At 34.0% G+C, this 15214-nt stretch overlaps 1 protein-coding gene across 2 annotated transcripts; it reads right to left on the bottom strand.

Annotated features, from left to right (window-relative positions):
- Positions 1 to 336: 336 nt before the first annotated feature.
- LOC112747705 (la-related protein 1C) lies at positions 337 to 4492 on the bottom strand. 2 transcript variants are annotated; one of them, XR_011872701.1, is made up of 7 exons: positions 3796 to 4461; positions 2984 to 3470; positions 2750 to 2912; positions 2566 to 2656; positions 1361 to 1432; positions 784 to 1248; positions 337 to 560 (listed from the first exon to the last, which is right to left on the bottom strand). XR_011872701.1 is itself a non-coding variant. In XM_025795876.3 (6 exons), the coding sequence occupies exons 1-6, from the start codon at positions 4195 to 4197 to the stop codon at positions 946 to 948; spliced, it is 1518 nt and encodes a 505-aa protein (XP_025651661.1). In that variant the 5' UTR covers positions 4198 to 4492; the 3' UTR covers positions 337 to 945. The 2 variants fall into 2 exon arrangements, 1 of the variants encoding a protein (XP_025651661.1); XM_025795876.3 differs by having other exon boundaries at positions 337 to 1248; positions 3796 to 4492.
- Between the last annotated feature and the right edge of the window lie 10722 nt (positions 4493 to 15214).

The raw sequence follows: 15214 nt of genomic DNA, 5'->3' as shown, positions 1-15214 counted from the left end.
CCCATAACTCAATGTGAGTTTTAAACAACTTTAATTAGAATAAGAATTTGAATAAAACAAAATTGTTATTTTGTGTTTTGTTATTTTGTGCTGTTTAATTAGTATAGCTATCTCGGATATTCTTGCAAAGTTTGATGGAGTAAAAGTACATCATATAAATTTCTATACAATCTAATGTTTTGAGGGATGGCATATATAACTATAATTTTGTCATCCAATATTTAGTATATCATCATATAAATTTTCAGAAATAAGAGTAAAATAATATATCACGATCATAATAGCTAACAGCAATGATACGAAATCCTATTAGCAAAAACAAGCACGGCCACATGGTTTCAGAAATTTCCATTCTTATCAACAAAGCAAAGCAGTTTCCAAAATTTAGAAATGTTTAAACAGGAAATTTGGCAATCACATAAATATCAACTAATATTACTTTATAGCTGCACTGAGTAGCACATTTAGTCTTATTATGTCCCAAATTGCAGGTAGGCATCAAAGTGATCAAACATGTCAAGCATTCCATCAACTCACCGTACATCATAATGCTTCATTACCTGGTGGGACAATGACCCCAAAGATTTTAAAATGCAGCTGAGGGGGCAACAGGGGATACGAAAACAAAATTTCCCCACACGGAAGCAAAACCATACCACCGGTAAGAGCAACACTGTGTCCCATAACAACAAGTAATGGCAGTAATCATGCTTACTACTAACTCCACCCAAAAGATGAACCAAAGAAGAGGACAAAGAATCTGTGTTTTAGAGAGGTATTTACCATTCAGTCCTCTTTGTTGTTCTATAACTTCTTGTTTCTCAATCATCATGAGCTACGCTTTTGTGAATCCCACTGTGCCATACCGAAAAACTGATACCATCTTTAGAACTTTGATTTTGATGTCCTGTTAAGAACTCAGAAAAAAAAGTGCACATTACAACTCTAATTTCCTGCCGAAACAGGATGATCTGCTCCTTGAATTCCAGATTGACCAGTACTCTGGCTATTGGAAAACTGCAATGGATTATTAAATTCCCCAAGAGTATGCTCTGAAAGATCTGTGTGAGCATCTAGTTCACTTGTACCATCATGGTTAGTTGTCCTCAAAGTAATATTTTGTACTCGTTCTGACAGCGAATCTTGATTCACAGTTCCCTGTATTGAAGAGTCTGCAGTGTTGGGAAATTGAACTGTAGGAGGTATGATCCATCTCCTCCAATCATTTCGCCTCCTTATTTTATCACCCTATGATATATAAACAAAAAGAAATCAATTTAAAAGAAGATAATTTTATAAAAATATAAACGAGTTAAAATTGCTAGATGCTACCTTCAATCAAATAAATACAAGAAAATACCTGCACTTCAACAACAGATGAGCTTCGAACAGCATCTAATATGACTTGTATATTGTCAGTCAAATGCATGACCTAACAGTCCACGGAAAGAAAGAAAAAATATATCATTTGATAACAAATAATGCCACTTATCCAAATAGAATTAATTAAAAAATGTTTACAATGATATTCAAAAACATGAGGTAAAACATAAGTATCAAAAGATTATTGAATTGTCCTACACTCTATTGTACTGAGGCCTAAAGGAGGCAGCAAAACGATGATAAATATTTGAGTCTCACTGGCTTTTGTTTTCATTCCCTAATTTCATTTTTAGGATTTACTTTTATCAAGATCTTAGGGAGAAAAAGTGAAAACAATAAAAATACTTGTTTTCATTTCATGTTATCAATTTTTCAATACAAATCTTGGAAATACAAAACAATGAAAATAACAACAAAAAGAATGAAAACAAAAACCAATTGAACCATTCCAATTCCATTTTACCAGTGTCATACCTTATATTGTAGACAATTCAATAAGATAGACCTCAGTATACAATAGAGTGTAGGACAATTTAATAATCATTGATATCAAATCATAAAGCTAATTTTAGTCCACACTTTGATATATATCTATTCAGAACACCACTTATCTAGTCGTGAGATGATAGTAGTGGTAAATAATTATGATAGTAATATCCGTACAGAAAAGCTGGATTTTAATCCAAAAGAACTGACGGCAAAAAGTTTATCAAAATCAGAAAATTAGCTTCTTATTCAAAGATAAAGCTTTTACTATTCTAGTAATAAGCCACCTGAAAAAAAAAATCCTCTTTTCGCTTTTCTTGCTCTGCTATTGTATAGGATAACTCTTATCCCAATTTATATTATCATTCTCTTCATCTTAATGAAATTTTTTTTATATATATGCGTGTGTGGGTGAGCAAGCGTGCGCTAAGATGATTTGTCATTCCATGAGTGTAGCCAAAGGAGGAATAACTTTCTTCTGATAAAAGGAAAGAGGAATGAAATTATAATTTCATCAAAATAACATTGCTACTTTTTAAATAGGTTCTGAATTAAAAATAAAATAAATTAAAAATTATATATATATATATATATATATATATATATATATATATATATATATATATATATATATAAGAAAAGGAATTCTTCTCGCATATGAATAAACCAAGCACACATTTACCCTAAATAACTTACTTTGTTGAAGCCTGCTATTAATCTTATAGGAACCCAGCCCTGGTCATCCATGTTCTGCCGCAAGAATGTATCCTTAATCAAATTCTCATTACTGCAATAGACAAGTAGTGGCATGTCTACACTCAACTTTCTAAACCGGTTAAAGAAAGAAGAATTTACTAACAGACCACATAGAAAGCAGTACCTAAAATAGTAATTAATCTGAGTGACTATCCTAGTATGCAACTGAGGGTCTGGACCTGTGTAGAACAATGTCTGAGGAGGCATTGGAGGACCATAATGAACCCCTCTTAGTAAATTTGGATGTGAAGGTGGTTGTTGGAGATATACTATTGGAGGAACTACATCTGAAAACGAATACAGTCATCACAGAATATGCATATCCTGAAAGAAATCATCTCTAATACAGCGTACTTACCATGGAAACCAATAGGACCACCAAATGCCCTAACTGGTGCTGTGTGAATAAATTGAGGAGCATTAGGAGGTGGAGGTGGAGGTCTTGGAAATCTAGGACCAACTCGTGGTGGCATTTGGGGGTCTCTACCATTGAAATTCCGTTGAGTATTCCAGTCCTGATCACGTCTGTTCCCATAATTATGATGGTGAGACCCATCTCCACGCTGATGTGAACCACTGTTACGATTTCTAAATGAATTACGCTGCTGTGGACGATCATTAGACACAAATGCACTTCTTTGTGCATGTTCGATTGGAGGTTGATAATGGGACCCAGTTGTTGCTGTCAAAGCTTGGGAAGCAGGCGGCTGTGGGTGACCACCATTAGAAAACACATTTGGACTGTTATGTTTGAATGGCTTCTGGCGATTTGGAGATGGCACCATATGGTTTGCACTTGCATTATCATTCACTTGTCTTTGTGAAGAGGAAGAGCTTCCCATACCCTATATTTGCACTTAAAACAATGGCATTGTCTATTTGCATACAAATAAACCAGAAAAACAAATATACAACAACAACATATGTGCCACTAAAGCAAACGATCACACACGGCAAAATCAAAATCCAATTTTCCTACATTTTCTAAGACACAATAACATAACAGCAGAAACATGCAATTTGGTCGATTGAAACCTAATAAAAACTTGCATTTTCTAGATCACGAATCAGAAAACCATAGAGAACACAAGTAAACATCAGCTCAGCTAACTTAAAATTTTAATAAACAACACTCACTAAGTGATAGAATAAACAAAATCTCAACCGAACCTGCGATTGAAGAACAGAGGATGATGATCCATCCAACAAACCCTTTGATGATGATTCTGATTTAATAGCAACCCTGGTAGACTCGGAAAGTGCAGGCCAAGAGACCGCGTCCATTACCAGCTTAACTTCCGAAGCTCCGCCATTGGATGATGGCTTGTTCCAGGCAGGCTTCTTCGCAGCTCGGCCCTTGTTCCCACCGTTTTTGGAGCTTTCAGCGGTGGAGCAGGAATCTTCTACCGACAGAGAAGTTGACACGGCGGTGGAACCAGAAGGGAGCGAAGGTTCAACGGCCACCGCCGATTCCATCGCAGAAGATGGAGCTGCCAGTACAGACTCGGACTCGCCACCGCGGACAACCTGATTCCACGGTGAGACAGCTGAGTGGTTACCAGCCATGGCCATGGTGTGGTGTTTAGGGTTAATATTAACCTCTAATCTCACAGCGTTTGCTAGTGGAAGGAGATTGATGATCAAAGCAAAAGGAAGAAGGAGATTATTGATTTGCACGCAAAGTGGCTTCTAGGGTTTCAACAAAATTGAGAAACCAAAATGCAGCAAATTTAGGGTTCCAAAATTTTGAGCGATCTGATCGCAGTGAAGAGAGGAGCTTTTGGTTTGTTGTGTTATGTTGAAAGAGAGAAGAAAATGCGTTTCGAAGAAAGTTTCGTAGAACGCTTCGCGTGCCAGGTTTTGTTCCTCTGTGTGAGAGTGTCACACATGAGTTTACGTAAATGCCCCTGCATTTGTTCCTGTTTCCTTTCTATTTGGACTTTTCTTTAGTTATTCACGTCAAGAAAATACGCCCAGTTCCCATAACTATTGCGGCTGTTTTGTGTTTTTTGGGGGGTTTTTTTTATTATTACTCTCAAAAAAATTAACTTACTTTAAAAATATATGATAAGATTATTATTAATAAAAAATTTTATATATTTTTTTAAATTTTAAAAAGAATTAGCTACCATATATTTTTAAGATACATATAAAAATTACTAATCAAACAATTTTTACTGAAAAAATAAAATATAGTTTTCAATATACTTAGTTTATCTTTTAAAAAAAATTAAAATTTATAATAATAATAATTTTAGAACATTAGTTAAACGTATGACTAAAATTGCCTTAAACAATACTCCATTTAAAATCTTAATCTTGTGTCTTTGTCCCGGACAGCTTGCTTATTAACTTAATTGTTGCATTAAAATATTGTGTGTCCATTAAAATCGTTTTATTATTAAGGGTGTGTTTATTTTGATATATTTAAATTTTTTGAAAGTTTTAATTTTTGGTTTAATTATTTTTTATCTTTGTAAATATAGAAATAATTTTACAGTCAAAAACACATTTATAGAAATCAATAATTTTTAATTTTTGTATTTTATTAATTGATATTCAATCATTAATTATAACCATTTATTTTCTTTCTATCAAGTACCAATCTTACTTTCTATATATGTTATGTTATTATTTTGTTTATAAAATTTTATTATTTTTCTTTATATGAGTCATCTTTTTTTATTGTTTATTTTTTTTATTTTTTAATTTGATATTATATATTTTTATAATTGAGATTTTTGTGTATTATATTTATTATTATTTTTTATAATATAATTTATTGATCCCATTAAATAAAATAAATTAAATAAAAAATTAACCAATAATAATAATAATAATAATAATAATAATAATAATTATTATTATTATTATTATTATTATTATTATTATTATTATTATTATTATTATTATTATTATTATTATAGTATACTAAAAAAAGTACTAAGAGTACTAAAAAAATATTATATAAAAATATACTAGAAAAAATATCCAAAAATTAAACATACATAAAAAAACTAATATTATAATTTATTATCATGTCTTTTTTAGTAATTATCTATTTAAGAGTAATTTTAACTAATATTATTCAAATAATATTTATTTTATCAAAATTAATTTAAGTATAGAGTTGCTAAATATAAATTATGTTGATACAAATTTATTTCTCCTCAAAATCAATTCTATAAAATTATTTTCATTCAAACTTCAGTTTGACAAATGCCAATTCAAACACACACTAACTTAATTGTTACAACTAATACCGTTAATTTCGAGTTTCTTGTTGTTATTTCTTCCATGTGATAAATGTGCTTGCATTTTCATTTGCAGAAAGAAAAACAAAAAGTTAAATATTAAAGTAATTTCCAAACTTACAACAGAGCTTTAATTTTGTCTCTCGCTTTGTAATAGTTTCAAATATTTTTCTAAACTTAATAACAGTCATCCATGAGATATTTTTCCGCCAATATTCAATAATGGAATGATGAGTATATGGGAAAAGTGTAAACAATCAAAATTTGCCCAAAAGTACTCACATTTTCAGTAGAAAACCTATCCATATACTGGGAAATATACCTAGTAACCTTCCTAAAACAATCTTTCTAATTCACAAAGCTTTAAGTACCTTAATTCTAGTAGTTCTAAATACCCTAATCGAAGTTGATAATACATACATTTTTATCACTGCTACCATCAAATTTAATATATTTTTTATCAACTCTTTGACGGCAACAGATTTTTAACCAAAATTTTTTCAAAAACCTCACTCTCTTTCCTAACCAAATTGAGAAATTCTCTAAAGACAAGCTTGCACCCTATTTTCGGAATCTTTTAAAATCAATAAAACCTTGTTAATCTAAGCTTTTTTATTATTATCTCCTAAAGACTTAATAAGAAGAATCATTATCTTGTCTAAATTCGCATCATCGAAGAAGGACAAATTGGACAAAAGATTAGAAAAAAAATACTAGAATTTCGCACATTTGCAATCCTTGAACATTATCTTAATAAAGTAGATGATGGTCGCCTTGTTGTTGACACTGTCCGGGCCGATTTTGGAGGAGAACTTGACAAAGAAGTCAGCAAAGGAAAGAGTAAGAGAGAAGCTTTCATGGGAGACAAGGCGTCGCTTGACGTAGTCAGCGATGATAACGATATTAGGAGCAATGGAAGGGATAAAGCAGTTACAGAGAATGCGTTGGATATAATAGAGATGTTGATGAAGCGAGGGAAATTGAGCTTGGGTTTGGAGTTGGTGGTGGTGGAGCCATCATCATTGGAGGAGGAGAGAGGAGGCGTATTACGAGTTTTTGTACCAGATATGAAACCTTCAGTTGGGAAAAGTTTATGTGTCAATAACTTTTGTTTTTTGTGACCAGCACTTAATCATCAAAAGAAAAGTGAGATTGATGGATATAAAACACAAAAAATTACTGTCCCTTAACACTCCTCACTTCAATTATATTTGCGCACTAAAAAGAAAACTATGACGTTTATAAGTTTGTATGGCTTTTAGTATAGTCTTTATCCAACTATGTGATCAATTTGTCCCGAAAAATATTTTAGGAAGGATTGTGAATCACTTTTGTTAAGTTAAAAAAAAATTGATCAATTATAAAATGAAGGACGACATTAAAACTCAATTACAAATTCAAAAAAATATTTTGAGATTTAACTAAAAAAACACATAGTACTCTTAGTTTAAAAAAAACTAAAAAAAATGAGTTCGACCTTTGACATTTTAAAATCGAATAAAATATAATTTTGGCTAGTTGAGTACAGTTATAATTTTGTTTTAAAAGGTTCAAAATAGATTCAATTTTTATTATTAAATATGCATGAAATATTTAATATTGTTGATATGTAGGTAATAACATTGTTATTAGTTAATTAATATTTTATTTTAATATGTGAAAATTTTTTAATATCGTGATTTTAGATACAAAAGATAAGTCAATAATATTTATGTAAGAGGTATAGTAATTTAATAGATAAATAGAGTAAAAATATGATTAATATACACGGTATAGTCTATGGAAGTAAAACGAGATTTTATTTTACTTATCAAATTAGCATAAATATATTGATGTTTCTTTCGCTATGATGGTATATTAATATACTTCAGTGTAATAAAATTATAGATAAACTAAACAACAACATATAAATTATGTCATCTGCATCACTATTTATTTGTTTATTAATATTAAAATATATTACATAATATTTTACATTAAAATATTTTTTTATTTATTAAAATTAAAATTTTCTTTTAATTAATTAATTAAGAAGTTCAAAAATATATTTTTTTAATTTTATAAAAAAATACCTTTTAAATTTAAAAAAGATTAAAGCATTCTGTACACATAAAACGTTACACAACATGGATAACGAAAGAGTGACTGGTGAGAGTTGGGTGGAGTGTCTGAGAGAAGAATACGACGAGGCTAGAGGTTTTACCAATCAAGGAGATTACGGGAGAGAGTACAACAAGGATTGTTTCGGGTGATAAGGAGGACTTAGGTAAGAATAATGTTATAGTGACTCATAAAGTTTAGTTACGTTATAAGTGATCAGGTCTTTTAAAATTTTGGGACTTGACAAGGTTGATGTTTTGGATAGTGATACGATGGCAGTAGTCTCCGAAAAACAAAGTGATTACACCTCCGAATGTTAACTTTACTGAAGAAGCTAGGAACGCTCTATTAGAACCTTATAAGGAAGTCCATAGTGATTAAAGGCAGCGTTTGGTTTATGTATCTCTTGAGATAAAGATACAAAAACATAGACATTAAAGACATGGATACAAATTATTAGTGTCTATGTACTGTGTTTGGTAAACATTGAACAAGACACAATAAAATTAGAAAACGTCCATATTATCCTTATAAAACAAAAAAAATATATCAGCCACCATCGCTACTACTATCATCCACCATTTCCACCACTACAGATTCATTATCACACACAATTCACCACAAATAAAAAATTTTATTTTTCAATAGAAAAACAAAAAGGGAGGAGAAGGTAATTGAAGAGCAAACTGTGAAAAGAGAAGAATTAAGGTAGAGGAAGGGGTGGCAATAGCAAACTCGAAGAGGAAGAGGGAGACGCGGCCGTGGGCATTGCAAAGAGGGAGGAGAGGCAACAGCCGCAAATATGGACAAAGAAGGAGACGTAGCGGCGACGGTGGATCTGAACGAAGGAGGAGACGAGTGGCAGCGTGCGGAGGGACAACACTCGGATTTGGACGAAGTGGAAAACGCAGCGGCGGCAGCAGCACACGGATCTGAGCAAAGGGGGAAATGCGGTGGCGGCGGTGGATCTGGATGAGGAGATGCAACGCTGACGGCGAATCTAGACGACGGGATGTGACGGCGGAAGGAGGGAGGAGGGAGGAAGGAGAATGGTCATGGTGGATGGAGAAGGAGAAAGAGAAAAAAGAATTAGGATTAAGAAATTAACAAGGGATAAATGAGTAAAAAATTGTGTCTAATTGATTGTGTATCTGTGTCTCGTTATTTTGGAAGTACACTGAATACATGTATTTTGTATATACTTGTGTACTAACATGTCCATAAAAAATTTGTGTCTCAACAAACAAACATAGGACATGTTCTAGCATGTCCATGTCTCTGTGTCTGTGTCTTTGAAACCAAACGATGCCAAAGCTCTTGGGAAACACTTCAGCTATATGGCCTTGGTGCATAAACTGAAAGGGGGTATAGAGGCTTAAAGGTGGCTATAAAGTTTTGCATGTGGGGTTCGATCACTTCCTCGTCAAATTTGATCTAAGGGAAGATAGGAAAAATGTTTTATTAAGGGGTCTATAGATGATGTTAGGTCATTACATCGCGGTTAAGCCATGGTCTCCAGATTTTAAATCATGAGAAAGCCATCATGTTTATTGCCTCTATTGTAGGTAAATTAGTCAAGATAGACCTTGCAACCAAGTCAACAGAGAGAGACAAATTTGCTCGGGCTTGTGTTCAAGTAAATTTAGGATTGCTGGTTATTCGGAGAGTGTTTGTGGACGACTATGAATATAGCCTGGAATATGAATGTTTACAATTGATATTGATGAGTTTGGAAAACTCCAAATTAAGATGATGATCAAACATTATTAAAATAGTAATTAGAAATTATTAAATTGATTTATGCTTCAAATCTGTTTAATTAATAATTTCTATGTTGCTTGTAGATTTTGGTCATTGGGCATAAAGAAAACTTCAAACCCAAAAATATTGGTAAAAATAATCAGCCTTGTGCAAAAATGTTTTAATAATATGTGGCTAAATTATTGCTATGTTTGTTGGGCCAGAAAATTGAGAAACAAGCCCAATTAATTCTTTGTTGCAAGACTAACAAAGCTTAGTTCAAAATTAAAAGAAGGAAGAAAGCAATGTTACATGCTTTCCATGGACACCTAATCCCACTAAAGGAATGGAATTCAAATTTATTTAATTGTGTTTAATTGCCTTGATAACTGGAAAGAAAAAGTTTGAAATTGATTTGATGGCATTAATTGATTTTACACATTACAAGGCATGGGAGTTTTGGAAAGTGGAAACTTAACACATTTTAATTTCTTTCTTCAATTCCATTGAAAGCTTTTCAATTTTCTCTCTCTTCTCTCTCTACTTTCGGTCACTTCTATGTCAGGAAGAAGGTTGAAGAAGCAAGCCATCAGAGGTAGAAGCAGAGAAGCTACGGACAAGTAAGAGGCCAAGGTGATGATGGCTCTTACAAAAGGAAGATCCTCAGTATGGTGTGGCTGAGATCTTTACCACTAAAGGTAAGATGTGGTAAGGAAGTCTCAAGATCTCCATACCTAAAAATGGTGAAAGATCCAATTCGGTTAGAGAAAAAGATCCCAATGGTATGACTCGTCTCTACTTTTTGTTCATCCATCACAGAAGGTAAGCTACTGTAGCTACGTGGAGGAAGAAGAAAAAGTGGAGTAGAAGGAGCTGTCAAGGATCAAGTGTTCATCAAGGGTCAGAAATCCTTCTTGGGGACCAAGTCAAGATGGAAGGCTCAGATTGATGAAGCTTGAAGTGATGGGATGAGGAAGAGGTAATTGCATGTTAGTTTTTGCATTCGGTTCTCTCTCTCCTCTCTCTGTCCGAACCAATTTTGAGATTGAAGAAGAAGAAGTTAGCTCGGTTCAACCGTTTCAACCTTGGAGGCTTCCCCTTCTATAATAAGGGTGAACAGCCAAGGCTTGAGACAATGAGAGTAAATACAGAGTTCTCATAGCTACCCAAGCTGACAGAAGTTCTTCTCCTTCAATGTGTTTTATTTTGTATTTTCTTTAAGTTTTGCCTGTCTTGAGTCTCATGGTGAAAAAGGCAAACAGTGTTAGGTTTGTAAGAAAAAGCTAGTGAGCGGAAAAAAGCAGAGTGTACAAAATTAAAGAAAAAGTCATAAATGTCTTAGAGGTCCTTTGTACATCTGTATTGTGTATCATGATTCTGTGGGAATCCCCTTGCATGTTGGGTTAGCACTTAGCAGTTGAAAGCTTGGTAGGCGACCAAGTCAAGTTCAAGATTGGGGATAAATTCTGGACTTGTCCCGGATAGAAAGGGTAGTTCATAGGGAGAATTGGTGTATGTAATCAAGATTATTATAGTGAAATTCCATCATTGTTGTGATGTAGACTGAATGTAGGTTGCATTGCACCTTAGCAGCTGAAGCATAATACTTCCTGGTGTGATTCTCTCTTTCTCTTCTACTCTATTTCTGATTCTGTTGCATAGGAGACAAAATTAAAAAATATCTCCTGACTGGTTACGAGACAAAAAGAAAAGGTTTCTTGACTAGTTACGAGACAAAAAGAAGAAAAATCTCTTGAAGCTATTTTTAAGGGCAGAAAGTAACACAAAGAAAAATGGGCTAAGATTCAACCCCCCTTCTCTTAGCCACTGATTACCATCAGATATGTGAGAGGTGCAATTGCTTTAGGCATGTCACAGGTGAATGTAGCATGACCGTGGTTACCTCGGCATCTGTGGAGGACCAGGTATGGACAGTTGACATGGCGACGGATCCTGAGAAGCGTCTGTCAGACTATGTTCAGCAAGCTTTTGAATTTGAATCTATATCAATTAATTCCACGCCAGTTGCGGATTCCGCAGAGAAGATAAAGACAAGCACGCTGCATGGGAGAAGGAAAGGATGGTTACGTTGGGAGAAGAAGAGGGCTGGACTAAGATTTGTGGCAAGAGAAGAGGAAAAGTGGGTAAAACAGGGAAGGCCCAATCTTCTACTAAAGGTAAGAAACCTCTCATTTTTGGATAGCAGATGAGTCAGATTGAGAATGGCCCAAAGAAGAAAGTTAAGGGGCCTTCATGACATGTTGGGTCGGGTCGCGGGTCTTACTCCTCTCAAGCGTCTCAAACATCAACAAATGATGGGGTGAAGATCAAGGGTGCCGCTGCGGTCACGCCATCGATTACCCCTACTCTTAAAAATAGCCAGCCTCGTTGCAAAACCCACCGGTGTTCCAAGACAATGATGGTGAGTCGAACCAGCATAACCAGAACCCATCGGTGGTGGCTACCATTGCGGTGGAGAGCGTTTTCGAGCAACCATGAGTTGGAGAGAGGCAAGAAAGTGGTAAAAATGTTAGAGGCCCGTCATTTCTGCATTAAGAGACTTTTGCTGAGGTTGGTTTTTGTTTATGTCCATTTTATTTTTATGAATTGTGTATATATAAGTTTTTTTCTTGGAATACTATAGGGGCTTCTAACAAAATGGCCCGGGTGAATTATAAAGAATTAGTTAGTAAATTTCATCTAACGATTTTTATTGTTATTGAAACTCATGTTCTTTTGAGAGAATGAGATCCTTTTGAAGTAAGATTGGTTATCTTGATATTGGGATTGTTGAGGCTAGAGGCCATAATGGGGATATCTGAGTTCTTTGTTCTAATTCTATGATGACTGTGAGAATGGTTGACATGGCTGATCAATGTATCAGTTTTGAAATTTCTATGGACAATGTTTCTAATATTTTCAGTACAGTTTATGCTAATCCCCATGTCCATCGATAAATGGGTCTATGGAATGATTTAATCAGGGTATCTAATATAATACAAGATCTGTGAATTGTGTTAGGGAATTTTAATGAGATTTTGTTGCAAAATAAGGTTAGAGGAGGAACGTCCAATAATGTTAGAGCTAGGCTTTTCGCAGATGCTCTGACAAATTGTTAATTGTTTGATATGGGAGCTATTGGGAGGAGTTTAACTTGGTACAAGAAGGTCAGAGGGGGTTACATGTTGCAAAAAAGATTGGATAGAGCGATCATTAATCAGGAGTGGCGTTTGCTATTTCCTTAGGCTTATAATGAGGTTTTGGCGCGTCTTCACTCTAATCACTGTCCTTTACTCATCAGAAGTACAAAGGTTGGAATAACTAAGAAGGCCCCGTCCCTTTAAATTTCAAGCTGCATGAATGACTCATCTGCTTTTTCGAAATGTTGTTCATACAACTTGGAATAAAAGGATCCCCAATGTTGTTAGGAGTTTGCTAGAAGTTCAGAGGGATGTGCTTACTGTTAAAAAGAGGGAGTTAGAGAGGTAGCTGAATGATGTTCAGATTTTTCTCGAGAGTGAGAAAGATCCGAAGTTGAGGGTGAAAGAGTAAGGTATTCAGGAGGAGCTAAATTATATCCTTTTTAGGAAGAGCTTTTGTGGTACCAAAAATTTAGAGAGTAGTGGGTTTGATGTAGTAATAGGAATACTAAGTTTTTTTTACCTACAGACGTTATTAGGCGAAAGAGAAATAAGATCCATGGGTTGTTGTTAGATGATAGAACCTGTACTAGTGAGTAGGGGTAGAAAAAGGTCAGGCGGCTTGTCAGGGGTCTGTAGCCTGGCCTGTGTTTGGCCTGGCCTGGCCTAGCCTATTATAAAATAGGCACAGACTTAGACTCTTATAAAAGCCTTATTATATTAATAGGCCAGGCCTATGCTCACTAATTAGCCTTATTGGCCTATCAGGCCTGCTTGGGTCTGTTAATACATAATTACATATATAAATAATTTTTTTATTATTAATAAAATTATGAGATATTTTAAATTTGTTATATTTAATTATAAATAGTTTTGTATATTTTAAATACTTTAAAATTTAATTTTTTTTATAAATATTAAATATGACATATTACATTTAAATATGTTTATTAGAAAATATTTTTTTAAAATAATATTTTTGTTTTTGTAAAAAAAATATCAAGCCTTTTAACAGGTTTCAGGCCAGACCAAGCTGAATAACATGCCAGCCTTAGTACTTAAAAAAAAAGCATATAACAGGCTGCAGGCCAAACTCAAGCCAATTGACTACATGACAGGTCAGGCCTGTTAAGAGCAAAGTCTGGCCTGGCCTGACCTGTTTCCACCTCTACTAGTGAGACGCAGGTGCTTGAGTAGGAATCAAATTCTTTCTTTCAAAAACTATTTTTTACACGAGAGAATATTGACCTGAATGCTATGCGAGATTTTTTCTACCCCTCTCTTAGCAATAAGGCCTGTCAAAGATTTCTTGAACCGGTGGCGTTAGAAGAGGTGAAAAGAGATGTAATGGCCATGAATTCTTTCAAAGCTCCGAGGCCGGATGTTTTTCAAGCTCTGTTTTATAAAGAATTTTGGGACTCTCTTAGATATGATGTGTGAGGGTTAATCAAGATAGTTTTTAGGGTGAGATTTTAAATTTCGCTATTTTTGAGACCTTCATTATTCTGATTCCTAAAGTGGAAGCTGCATCTTCATTAAGAGATTTATGTTCCATTAGTTTATGTAGTTTTTTTACAAAATTATTACAAAAGTACTAGTGAACAAGGTCAAACCATTTTTTTTGGAGATCATTGGTCTGCTCTAGGGTGGTTTTATCCCAGAAAGAGGAACTACGAAGAACATCATTGTTGCACAGGAAATTATGCATTTCATAAAGAACACTAAGTCTAGAAAAGGGACTTTGACTTTTAAGATTGATTTATCGAAAGCTTATGACAGAGTAAATTGGAGATTCCTTGAAATTTTGTTGATTATATTTGGTTTTTCGAGAGCTACTATTAATCTTATTATGACCTGTGTGATGTCATCTTCATTGGCTATTTTGTAAAATGGTGAGAGACTTCAGAATTTCAACCCAAAGAGGGGTTTGAGTCAAGGGAATCCCATGTCTCCATATCATTTTGTATGGAGGCTCTTGTTTATTTTATTACTCATCGGGTTTCTCAAGGGTTGTGGATACCTGTGTTGGTCTCTAGACATGATCCTAAAATCTCCTATTTGACGTTTGCTGACGATCTCCTGCTTTTCTATAAAGCTACAAAAATTTAGGTAGGGGAGGTTATGTGAATTGTGGATTTATTTTCTAAAACATCAGGATTGAAGGTGAATCTTAGCAAATCTAAGGCTCAGTGCTCAAAGAATATTTCTGAAAGAAGAAAAGAAGTGCTCTCGGAAGTTTCTACTATCCGTTTTTGTCAGGAGTTGAAAAAATATCTAAAAGTGAATATTGGGTATGAAAGGTCTCCCAAGAGGATAGCTCATCAGGATGTTATTGAAAAGATTCAGAAGAAGCTT

Source organism: Arachis hypogaea, chromosome 15 (genome assembly GCF_003086295.3).
Source record: "Arachis hypogaea cultivar Tifrunner chromosome 15, arahy.Tifrunner.gnm2.J5K5, whole genome shotgun sequence".
Lineage (NCBI taxonomy): Eukaryota > Viridiplantae > Streptophyta > Magnoliopsida > Fabales > Fabaceae > Arachis > Arachis hypogaea.
The sequence above is the reverse complement of the archived record's forward strand: the minus strand, read 5'-3'. Positions and strand labels throughout refer to the sequence as shown.